At 36.2% G+C, this 12441-nt stretch overlaps 1 protein-coding gene across 15 annotated transcripts in view; it reads right to left on the reverse strand.

Moving 5' to 3' along the window:
- The window catches only part of EPHA6 (EPH receptor A6), a 575874-nt gene that overhangs the window by 142191 nt on the left and 421242 nt on the right, over nucleotides 1–12441 (reverse strand). For 13 of the 15 annotated variants that reach the window (XR_014578284.1, XR_014578285.1, XM_083820701.1 and 10 more), the window contains 2 exons: nucleotides 10856–10903; nucleotides 10267–10429 (listed from right to left, as the gene is read on the reverse strand). Coding sequence is in view for 13 of the 15 variants with exons in the window: in XM_083820701.1 (XP_083676827.1) it covers nucleotides 10267–10429; nucleotides 10856–10903 (211 nt within the window). In the remaining 2 variants the exon portion in view is untranslated. The remainder of the gene's footprint in view (nucleotides 1–10266; nucleotides 10430–10855; nucleotides 10904–12441) is intronic. The other 2 variants (XM_083820698.1, XM_083820697.1) reach the window with 1 other exon arrangement.

Here is a 12441-nt window from a genome sequence, read left to right on the forward strand (position 1 = left end):
CTCGGATTCATGCAGAAAGGGTGGCAAAATTTCACTGATCAAATGTTGCAATTACTCTGTAGTAGTTTTCTTGGTGCTTAGACCAGACATCAGATGTGAATATGCCTGTGAAGTGAAAAACCTTACCCTGTGTCCCAACTATAAAGAGGCAGAGAAGATTTTTATAATTTTTTAAAACGAGGAGCTGGCATTATCAGATAAGTTTTTCAATTGAAACTAACTTGCAACTTACCAAAGTTTGACATAAATACATGTTTTGGACATAAAACTAGAACAAATTTATTGATTTTTTTTAGCTTAACCTTGCCTCTAATTCAAAACTTCTCTCTATCCAATCGTCCCAAGTGAAGTCAGCAGCAGTGCTATGCATGTAAGACATACTAAACTAGGTGCAGTAGAACATGAAGTACAAAAAAGCGCATGTAACATGTAGCCCCACACATTCTTCTGTGTTTCTGTTATTTAGTTTTATCATCACAAATTAATACAGTTTTATCTATAACAAGCTCTGGTGATTGGCATAGCTATTGAAAAAAAAAAGATTTTCTTATGCCTCATGTTTTTCCTCTGCTTTTTGTAGAACATTTAGCAGGTAAAAAAGATCATCTGAAACTATCTTGTATCCAGAGGCTTGATCTTTTCACTATTTTTTCTTTATAATATTAAATGTTTACACTGACAAAGTACCTATTACAATTAGGCTGGTCCTCATCGTGCAAATACTACTGAACAGAAAAAGAACTGTATCTCCTGTTTTGTGACTTCAAAGTTTTACTTCTTAAAGTAAACTCAGTTACACTTGAACATTTTCACCATATGACATTTACCTAATTCTGATTTTCTTTTTCTATGAGAAACATAAGATTGTCCCGAAAGAAGAATAAACAATTCTATTCAGTTACCTTGGACAACAGCAGTAAATGCAGAAAAGAAAATAAGTTTTAGATTTATCAAGAAAGCAACTTTGGCTTTGTAATCTTGTAAATAAAATCTTCAGCTTTCTTTGTGCATCAGATGATTAAAGTTTAGGGAAATCACCTAGGCTGCTGGAAAGAGAAAGCTCAGCAGGCTATATTCTCTCACTTTGCAGTTGATGAAGCCCAATACAATGCACACATAACTCCCCAAAGCATCATAAAAAATTGTTTTCAAGAAAAACGTTTGGCTTCTAAATAATATTAGTGAGTGGTTTAGAAATTAGCTGTGTAAACTGGCTTTGTAATAGTAGTAAAGCGAATAAAAGCAATAGTAATTTATGCCTCAATTTTCAGCAAAAACAACTTGTTAAATTTCTGCCATTAGGTTTCTGTTCATATAATTTAATGGAGATATGCACTGGCAGTAAATTACAAGGCATTCAGTATCTGTGATCATAAACTCTCCTCAGACAAGTTAAATACATGAATCTTCCAATAAATGATGTATCAAAACCCTTTATCAAATACTTACTAAATAGCTAATCTCCAAAACAGTACCTAGTGATACCACAGGAAGGGACTGTAGCTCTGCATTATCTTGAGCTCCACAGAGTCTAACCAATGTCTAACCAATACAATTTTTAGCTGAGACTGTACATTCTTAAATAGTGAGTATTCTGTTTCTAGCATTTGTATTTTACTCTGTTGGCAGAGATGCCGGAGTCCAATATATTAGGATTTTTTTCAAGTAGCCAAATCATTATAAAGGGCCTTTCACGCCTGAAACTTCCTGATGACCTTAATTTACTTGTCAGATAAAAATGTCAAATGACAGACAAGTATAATTGGAAAATGTGGATTTGTTAAAAACTGACAGAGAGGCAGTTAAGGCAAAATGATGGAAATACTTATTTTTGCTTGAAGTGATCCTTCTAGAAATCGATAAAGGCACAGTGAAGTGAACAACACATATATAAACACACAGGCTCCACAAAACACTGTCCAGACAGGGAGAAGGTGTTAATAAAGGAAACTCGATAATTACAATTTTTACAGCATTTTGACATTCCAAATTAAATTCAGCACGTCCCTTGACTTTTCTGTTCTTTTCTTATTTCCCAATTTCTCTCTTAATTAAGGTAATGTTTAAGTTGTAAATAATAAGTGCTTTAATAAGAGATTGCTTTTGTTATGCACGTCCTTGATTCTTTTTTGTCATTTCCTGCTTTTTTCCTTCATTTTTCCCATCAGCTGTGCATGTTTGTATATGTCCCTGTGTTTCTCATCAAGAGTGTTCTTAACTACACAAGATAGAAAAATAAAAAACAATTATGACTGCAAAGCCAAGCAAGTTTCTGCAACCTTATTTTATCTTTTTGTGTGTACATATTACAGTGCTGGATTTCACCATGGGATCACACAGCAACTTTTCCAGGACCTTATTCTAGACAACAGAGCCAGTAATCGTATAGCTAAAATCACTGTTTATTTTCTTTCATTTTGTTTTCTTTACACTGCCCAGTGCATGAGCTCAGTCAGCACCTGCTGACTGCACAAGGATGCTTAGTAGTTCTGTGATTATAGGGATGAATGTGAGTTTATGATTTATAAGGCCATACTCCATTTGACAGTTATAGTTGATAGGCAAGGGGGTGGGGAAGTGCTGGTGGAACAGAAATGTGTAAACCACTAGCAGATCCAATGGGAAAACTATTGCCAACTTACTGCCCTTGTCCATATTCTCTTGTCCCTGTTCCCGTTTCTGACATTACATCTCTCCCTGCGCTTTCAGAGAGGACAAGCATGCTGCAGAAGAAGTGCTCTCTCTCCTCATTAGACTCCCTGTGGCAGAGTGAGTGGGGAGGTCAGTTCTGTCCAACTACAGCAGTTCACACAGGTTTGTGCAGTGGAGAGAAAGAGGCTAGGGTTTGCTATGATTCCCTTCTTGGTGCTCCAAGACACAAAAGGTGGATTTGTCACCCAGGCTTCTGCTTCAGAGTCATCTCATGAGGGAGCTTAGTACCTACATACCTGAGTGACTGTTACATCTGGTAGTATGTTTCATTCTTTCTGGCCATCTGCTCAATAAGTACATTTTGACAAAAACATACTTTTAAAAATGAATGGCATAATGCAAAGATAAGGGAGGATTTATGGGTTATCCTTGCAGATGATTAGATACTACACTACAATATTTGGGTGTTAGAGCTCTTCAGCATGGTGTAGCCACCACTGATATGACTAGTCAAGTTGTGAATGGATTCTACAGCTACAACATGTATCACACATTCATGTATCCAGAAGCCTATTATCCAGAGAAACTGTTTACTCACATTACTCTTCATGCTTAACTCAGACATAGGTTATGTGCTTAAAATGATGTTTAAGAGTTTCTAATTGCATCATTCCAGCTTTCTTCCTCAACAACAAGGCCAGCTTCCTTGCTCACCACCACATCTAGAAATCCCTTCCACATCCAACCTGGAATCAGGTCAGTTCCCATCAGCTACTTTTTACATTCAAGCCCTGTCAAAGTTGCAGCTCCCCTCTGGGTTCTTCACCCAAATGTGTGGAGGAGGACCTGCATTTCACCTTCTCTCTGGGCTGAAGGGAAATATCTGAGGCTTCTTCACTTCCTTACTGGGCAGACTGTGAGAAATGGTACAGAAATTTATTCACAGTGCAAGAGGATAAAAGGACGGAGAGTACCTCCAGCTCTGTTCTCTCTTTTTTGAGCAAATTTCTTCAAAGTCTTTTAAAAGGTTGTGTATTTGGTCTAAAAGGGCTGGAAGCCCTAATGACAACTCTCTTCTGTCTCTTAGCTACATACTTTAGTTATTTCAATTTGACATCTATCAGGCAGCGGACCTTCCAGCAGAGTGAAAGATAAAAAAGTGACAGAAAGACAGCTAGATAGATAATAGTGAGTGAGTAGCTGTGAGATAGATAAGTGTGGATGGTGAGAACTGGAGCTCTAACAGACAGTAACTGACTGTCAGATGGATTTACAACACATTGTAAACAACAGTGCTTAAGAACAATAGGAAAGAAAAACACAAAGTCTATTAGGGTAATCTTTACATTTCCAGAAGTGCTGCAGTTCAAGTGCTCCAGTGAGATGACGGTCTCCAATCTAAGGGGGGATGTGGGAAAAGGAGCAGGCAATGGAAAGGCAATCTTAAAAAGGACTGTTATTAGCATAAGAATGTAATACTTCTTTCTATGTATTGGCCTGAAAAGCCTTTTTCCAAGTGCTGTCACTAACATTAGCTTCCTGACCAGTGGATGAATGGAAAGCCTGTGCAAGAAGCTTGAGGTATGAGCAAGGATGTTGCTCTTGTTCAGGAAATGCAGACAAAAGTAAAATCTCTATGGCTTCTGGGCACATGCAGCAGGGACACCAGATAGGGCAAGGTCATATTTGAAGAACAAATGGTTGGAAATACAAAACATAGTAAGGAAATATTTCAAGATTAAAATGAGACACTCTGAGGTATCCAGTGCTGACTACTATTGAATGAACAGTAGGACTAGGCAGACATGAGGACAGATCCAGCAAGACAGTTACTAAATAGGATATTTGTGCAGTCTCATTTGCTTGGTGGTTTCATCCAGAAATTGAATTTACTGTTGTCAAAACATCAAACATTCTAACAAGAAAATCTCCATTTTGCACTGGCAACAAGATATATTTCTAAAAATCCTAAGGACAGCTTCTCTGCCATGGCATGAATGTGCTTGAAACAATATTGGGCTCTTTTAGAACCAGTGATTCAGGACCACCCTCTGGAGTTCCAGAAAGAATGGAGCTCAGGGTCCAGATCACATATGGCTGCAAATCCAAAATATCATGATTTCAGGCTGAAAAGGTAAAGACAAATATTGTGGATATGGGAAGCGAAGGAAGAATGCAAGGATTCAGCAGATCTGGCAATAAAAGAAAATCACCATCTGTGCCTATGATAAAGAAATTAAAGTTATTATTTCATCAAGATCAGGGTTCCAGACTAATTAATTTTTCACAGTCCTCAAATTAATAAAACACATAACTAGGTATTCTGTCAGTATTTCTCTCTCTCTTTTTTTTTTTTTTTACTGTTAATATAATTTATTTGAACCACATGAAAATCTACATTGCTTTTGGATTAAAACTCATCATGTGTTTATATTTGTCACTGTCTGTTCAGCTCAAGCAGTAGCCCACACTGCAAACACACTAGTCTGCCTGTTGGGTCCCTTCTGGAAAAAGCCAATTAGTTCCCTTTCAGATAAAAATTTCTTTCCTGATGATGGGAAGCCTGGCGTGGAAAACACCCTTGGATTTAGAACAACCCCTGCAAAAGAGAGCCACAGCATGAAAGCACTGCACTGCCTAACAGCAGTAAATTGTTCAATTTTTTGCAAATTCCTGTAGGCACAAGAGCCACTGGGGTGATATAGTAAAGAGCATTCCTCCAGAAAAACAAACAAGAATGCTTTGAATCATTAAATTTTCAAAAAAAATAACCACCTCAACATATTCTGTAAAGCCAGCAAGAAAGAAAAGAGACAGAGAGAGAGAAAACAGTGAGGGATTAAAAGATGTTTATGCTGGGACAAATGATCTTTTATTGTTGGAATATGTTTTTTTTTTTCTATCCTAGAAAGGACTGGAGTCTTTTTGTGGTGACTTAAATAGCTGGCACTCCTGATACATAAAAGAAGGAACTATGAGTGAGGTTATGCTTCAGTTTGTAGCCACAGCAGTGGTACATGTGTGTGTGCTGGAGCATATGAAACCCCGTCAACTTCAATAGAAATATTTTACCTGTGAAGTGCTGAAACAGGGAGACTGCATAAAATGGCAATAAGGAAGACCGTCAAAAGCAGTAGTTACTATGTTTTTCAAAGGTATCGTGTAGAAATTTCCCAACTTCTTTTAGCTTTAATAGTGGAAGACATCCCTAACAACATCTATTCATCCATCCCTGCTTCCTTGAAGCGAATTTTTCTGACTTTTCTAGATTATATTTCCCTTCGTGAATAAAGTATAAATTTTATTCTTTTAGCTGACCCTGCAGTGGGGAGAAGAGCTCTCCAGCAGCAAACTCCCCAAGCAATGGTTGCCTCAGTCTGCTGGTCAGGAAGTCAGGGTGCTGCACAAAAAAATCCCAGACCAGCATTGCACGATTAAGTGCTTTTTCATGACTCCTAAAGAGTTAATCTTCTTTCTGCTTCATGCACCACCATTAATAATTACACCAAAATTTCTTGGTGTTCCTAGTAATGACGTATCTTATTTTATACTGTATAACAGAAGCAGTGCAGATAAGTGTTTCAACCAGTAAACTGGAAAAGGCATGACAGCACTGTCCTGCCAAGGACACTAGGTTTTAGGGTGTTGATAGACGTGTCACAACTGAAGAGTGAATATCTGTTCCATTACTTTCTTTAGAACCTGTCTATCACTTTAAAGAAAAATATTAATTATGGACTGCTCATTGTACCACTATTTATTAGCAAGTTGTGTCAATATTCAAGTAGGATAAATAGAATACTTTTGGTTGTTCTCCTGCAACTGGTCCCAAAATTCTTCTCTAGAGGCTAATATTATAACATGTAGAAACACATGACTTGAAGTATTTACTGTAATTTTTATGAGGTTGTTGGTGGATAAAGTTTATTTGGATAACACAGACTTTTTAAACACTCTATTTTTCCTAGCATTCTGATGAAAACATTATGTAAAATCAGTATAGCTCACCTCAAATTAATTAAAAACTGGCTAACTGAAAGACCACAAAAATTAATTGCAAATGTGGAATGTTCACCAAGTAGCTTTTTTCTAATGGGTAGTGATTGAGGAAGCTGTAACAGCCTACCTTGGTCTAATATTATTTGGTATCTTTCAGAATAATTAAGAAGAAAATGTATTAAAAAATTAGAAATTTTTCAGATGAAATGAATACTGCCAGAGCTGTAATTGACAAAAACAGATTACTACAGTTTAACTTGGACTGCTTGGTAAGTATAGGTGCACACCAGTAAGGGTGACATATCATTTACATACACTTATATGAATATGCAATACAAGTCTAAACCCTCCTCAATCCTTGCATCTACATGCAGGCCAGTATCTTGGAATACAGTAGTACTCAAAAAATTGTTGCAATATGCTAGTTATTCAGTTGTGTAAGGCAATGCTGTAGTTGAGACAGCAAGTACTTGGACCTATAAATAAAAGAAAACTAAACTATAAGGAGGTAAGTGGTGTTATGACTGTTTATGGCATCATAAACAGGTTTACTTTTCTAGTTCAGTATCAGGTTCAGCTCTGATGTTATACTTCAACAAGAATGCTAAAATTCTGGTGAGCTACAAAATTGATTCAATGGTTGGATGAACTGCCTTTTAGAGGGAGAGAGCATTTTTCTCACTTAAGGGAAAGATGAGAGTATTCTTAAAAATGGCCTACACACATTTAGAAGAGGAAGACATTCCTGATAGTATCTGCCTTTTTAATTTGTCAGAAAAGGGTCAAAAGATACAAGCTAAAAAAAACAAAGGCCATAAACAAGGTGCAAATTTTTAATAACAAGGGCTAAGCACTGGAACTACCTACCTATAAATATGGTGAGCTTCCCATTGCTGGAGATGTTACATTTTAATCTATTGTCATAAACTGTCTGAAAAAGCTACTGCGTTACACAGGTTTGGTTGGTGTTATAAAAGGGGTTCAAATGAATAACCATAATAATCTGATGCTGCATTAAAGATTAAAATAGGACTACTTTCAAAATACTGCTTTGAGGTAGAACAATATTTGGAGAGCAATGGTTATCATTTGACTGATCACTGAGCACTGCTTCCATTTGAAATAAGAAATATTTACTACCAGGCACTCCCTTTGTTTTCTTTTTTCCTTTGAAATCTAAAGCAGTACTGTAGAAATACTTAAATAAGACCACAGCTGTAACAGACCTTTGAACTACCGTTTCAGTTAAACTGCAGTCTTTACCTAGCTCCAGGTACCATTTCAAACTGAGCTGCAGAATTTCTCTCTACCCTCATCTCAGCTGATCCTAAACAAAGCCTACATTTCCTCTCCATCACACAATTATCTCATTTTGCAACAAATTAAATACTTTTAGGCAGGCACAAGCCTAACCAACACATGTTGGTAAATAATAAATATATAATGTGTATTTATGTTTTACTATCAAGATTCACACAGAATGCTTTGTAGTAATTGAGGCATTAAATGTTGAGTGTTGAAACCTAAAAATCTGTTTTTTTCAAGATATCCCTGTTTCTGAAGGAAACTTGTGTTCCCATGCAGTGAGAAGACAGACATGTAGAAATATATATGCTATAAATTATTATAAGCCGGTGAACTTTCAAACAAAGCATCAATTATGACACCATTTCATATTGCAAAATCCAATGCTTCTCCAAAATGGAATCTAAATTTGAAAAAAATAAATTACACATGAAGCAAATAACCATATATATATATATTTTTTTACACTGAATTATTTAATGGATCATATTTTTGTTGCTGGGGTAATTCATTTCCCAGTGAGAGAAAATTATACTTACCCATTTCTGAGAGAAACTCAGAGTAGCATCACTTTAACCTATGACCTGTTCTTCTATCTTAAAATGGAGGACTGAACCATGCAGCCCTACTAGTCATCCTCTGCCTCCAGTGAGTCTGGAGAAAAACTCAGGCTTCTAGGTTACTGTTAATGCTTTTCACAGTACCATCCTTAGTTCTTTGTCTCATGGTGTTGGAGCTAGAGGAGCTTCAATATACACAGTCCCCAGGCACTATGGCATTATGGAAGTCTACAGAGATTTGAACTGCTTCAGACCTCAGATACTTGGAATGACATCTTAGGGAAGGGTCACTTACAATGACACCACTGGGTCCGTCATCTGGATCCAAGTCTACACTACTAATGGATTACAAGCATGTTCAAAACCAACTAAGGTTCCACAGCATTGCTTATAGTAGCAGTGGTCAACTTAATTTTTTTTTGTCTTTGATACTGAACTCAATTAATTGCCAATTATGGATTCAATTACTTGTTCCGATCCATATAAAAAGTTATTTTTAAACTGGATTAACACTGTACTCTACCTTACCATTCAACCCAACCAAGCAGTTGCATTAGTGCAAATGAGAAAAAGATGTGGGATTTGGAAGGCAGAGACTCTCACTTCCCAGGAGATATTTTTATCAGAAGTGCTGATGCAAGAAATGTCACAGGAACCACAGCCTTCCTGATTTGGATGGCTAAGTCACATTTCTACGTATATGACATAGGCTCATAGAGGTTTAAATACCATTTACTTTTGACAACATTTATGACCCACTGTGCCTAAAGGCTAGTATTTATTGCACCAGTAGATGCAGACAAGATCTACTAGAATTCTGGAAAGCACCCAAGTGCTTAATGTCTATTCAAACCAATTGGCTTAAGTACCTAGGAAAATTTTAGAAGTCCAATTAGGTATTAAGTACTTGGAAATCTGTCCCTAAAACATTTTTGAAATAGAAGTTAAGAAGCAATGAAAATGGAACACAAACCCATGGGTGCTCTTGAAAACACTTGTATAGTTTTGAGTCTGTACTTTAGCTTAAGTAACTTGAATTCTAAAACACTAATGAAAAACATAGTATACATAATTGGTAAATTAAAGTAATTCCATTAATGAGTGTTTTAGTGCTATATCTACTACACTCATTTTATCTCAAACGCTTGTAAATAACTCGTTCATGGTTTCTTTGAAAGTGCAGGGTAATATATAAGATCAATATAAAATTGTTCAGAGCATGAGTCAAGTCTTTTTGCATGTAATTCAAGAATATGTAGGGTTTTTTTCTTCTCATTGGCAAATTTAGTAGACTTGTTGAAATACATATAAAAGTTTTAATTTTTATAATTATAGATTCTGGGACTAAAAACTGTAGAGAAAAGACTCCACCTCTATGTTTTAAGAGCTTGCATGAAGCTGCTGGACTTACATAACACGTAAGACTTACTCAGAATTATTCCACATGTTAAAAGGAAGGCCATCTTTAAGTGAAAAGTGAAAGGATATGGGACAAACCAGGAAATCTTACAGAAGAAAACACTCCTTCAGCTGGAACAGTGGTCTCAAATTTCTACGTGCTGCTCAAAAAAATAAATGAATCCAGAAGTGTGAGGCTGAGGCTTACTTACTTTTTTATCATACAGCTGTGGTCACTCTGTGATAAGCATATTGTATGGATTCAGACATTCAAACTTCAATGTCTGACTGCTATAGAATTAAATGCTACTTCTATTGTATTTGATTTCTTTTTCCCTTCAGTAAAACTTACTTTCATCTCCAGTTTCAAATTCAAACTTCTGGCTATAGCCGCTGTATCCTGCTGCCGTCCTGACTCTGATATGAAATATATACTTGGTGGCTGGCTTGAGACCTGTGATGATAACACTTGGAGCCTTGGACCTTGTGGAGGAATAGCTGAGCTGCTCATGCTCCTGAGGGACAAAAGAGGGGAGAAATGATATCAAGTTGAGTTGTACAAATTTTGCAAAAATTATATAGCAAAACTGAAGCTCCACATTCTTCTCATGAATGTAAAATGTTTTTATAAAAGGAGGTGCAGATATGGATTTCAGTACTTTGATTTTGTGTTATAATCACAATGTATGATATGGCCTTGACTTAGATTTCATTTTTTTTTGTCCTTAGTCTTGCATATAAACATATCACATCTTTGTGACTTAGGTTAGTAATTACACTGTAGTCAAAACAATATGGAATTAGTACAAGACTACATTCACAGAAAATGACAGCTAAAATGGCAGCTAACTGTTTTTGCACAATGGACAAACTAGGAGGTCAGTAAGTACTAGTAAGCTGTAAAGTAAAGATGTGGGAGTATTCAAATACCCGCTACTCACTTCTACCCGCAGGTAGTGCCAAAATGCCGGCGCTATCCGTGGGTAGACCTGTGGGTAAAAGAAAATAAAAATTAACTTTTTCTTTAAAGTCTGTAAACTTCTAGCATGGTTCAACTGCTTCACTGGTGTTGAACTTTATTTCTTTTTCCAGGTAGCTGTAATGTAGGCATACATGAAATTCCCTTTCACACTCTGTAAAAGAGACATTTCCTGTGAAATTCCCCTGTTAATTTCCTAGGAGTTGATCTTGGGGATCTGCTGAGAATTCCTGACCCTTACAGAGATCACTGGGAATTACTACTGCAGACAAGCTGCTGTAGTATGGAGATCAGCCACATTGATTGCTGCACAAAGTGCAGCTTTGCTAGGCACATCATTGACTATGCTTTTACGTGAGGGAATAATTTAAGAGAGAGTGTATTTCCTGTCATTAGTTACCATCACTCAATAAATCAGTAATCTGTAATATTTTATATGGTGCCTTAAGGCTAACTTTTCTGTATTACAGCAGTTGTCCCCAAACTGACACATGAGCTTAATAACCCGACTGTGGTACCCATTGGGCACCATATACATTTATTGTATCATGCAGTAATACTACTGTATATGTTATTCAAAGGATGTTTCCAGCCTATTAAGAAGGAAGCAATCCAGTTCACAGAAGAGATACAGCCAGCAGAATAGGTTTCAATTAAATTCTGTTGAACTCTTAACCTCTTCTGAGCAACACACATTTTTTGTATAAGACAAACAGTAAACACATTGAGTCAACTTCAGTCAAGGTGTAACAGTCACATTAGCATAGGACAGGAGGTATATCAGTATTCCCCCAGTAGGCATACAAAGAGATGGTTAAGAAAAATAAATCAGAAAAAAAAAACCCACAAAAAAACAACTTAATCATTCTGTTAAGTGAAGGAAAGAAAGGTACACAATAATGACCACTATCTAAAATAATAGCATTTAATGCTCACTTCAAACAGTGGAAATAATTTGAGAAACTGGAGTAAGAGGAAGCGTTGATTTGTTCCACTGTCTATGAAAAGATTTTGAAAAAATCAAGAAATACATATTTAAATTGAAATAGTAGGACACTGTCCATGTATTCTTATGAATGGAGACTACAATTAACACATGATCTAACAACTGTTCTAAATATCAGATTTCCCCTATTACTTGAAATGTTATAACTTCACTTTGAGAGGGTTAGTGGATTTTAAGCTTTCGTTTTCTGAGAAATTTCAGAAAAAAATCAATTTTCTTCTGACAGAAAACCATATTAAGGTGAGGAATATTTATATGTATATATATATATTGAGATTAAGCTTGCTTCAGTTTGAAAATAGAATGTATCTGAGAAAAAAAGGTATAATAGGTTAATACTTAGATTTGCAAGGAAATAGAAAATGCTTACACAGAGTAGTTCCCATGTTTCTTTATAGAAATTTCACAAATAGTCAGTGTATTATGAAGAGCTAATTTCTATTCTATACCCTTGTTATATGTGCAACTTCCAGGGACTTTTGTGTGTAGAGGGCTAATATACTTTAACAAGTAACTTGGCCAGGTTATGCAGTTTTGGAGAA

This window comes from Anser anser (assembly GCF_964211835.1).
Source record: "Anser anser genome assembly, chromosome: 1".
NCBI classification, from domain to species: Eukaryota; Metazoa; Chordata; class Aves; order Anseriformes; family Anatidae; genus Anser; species Anser anser.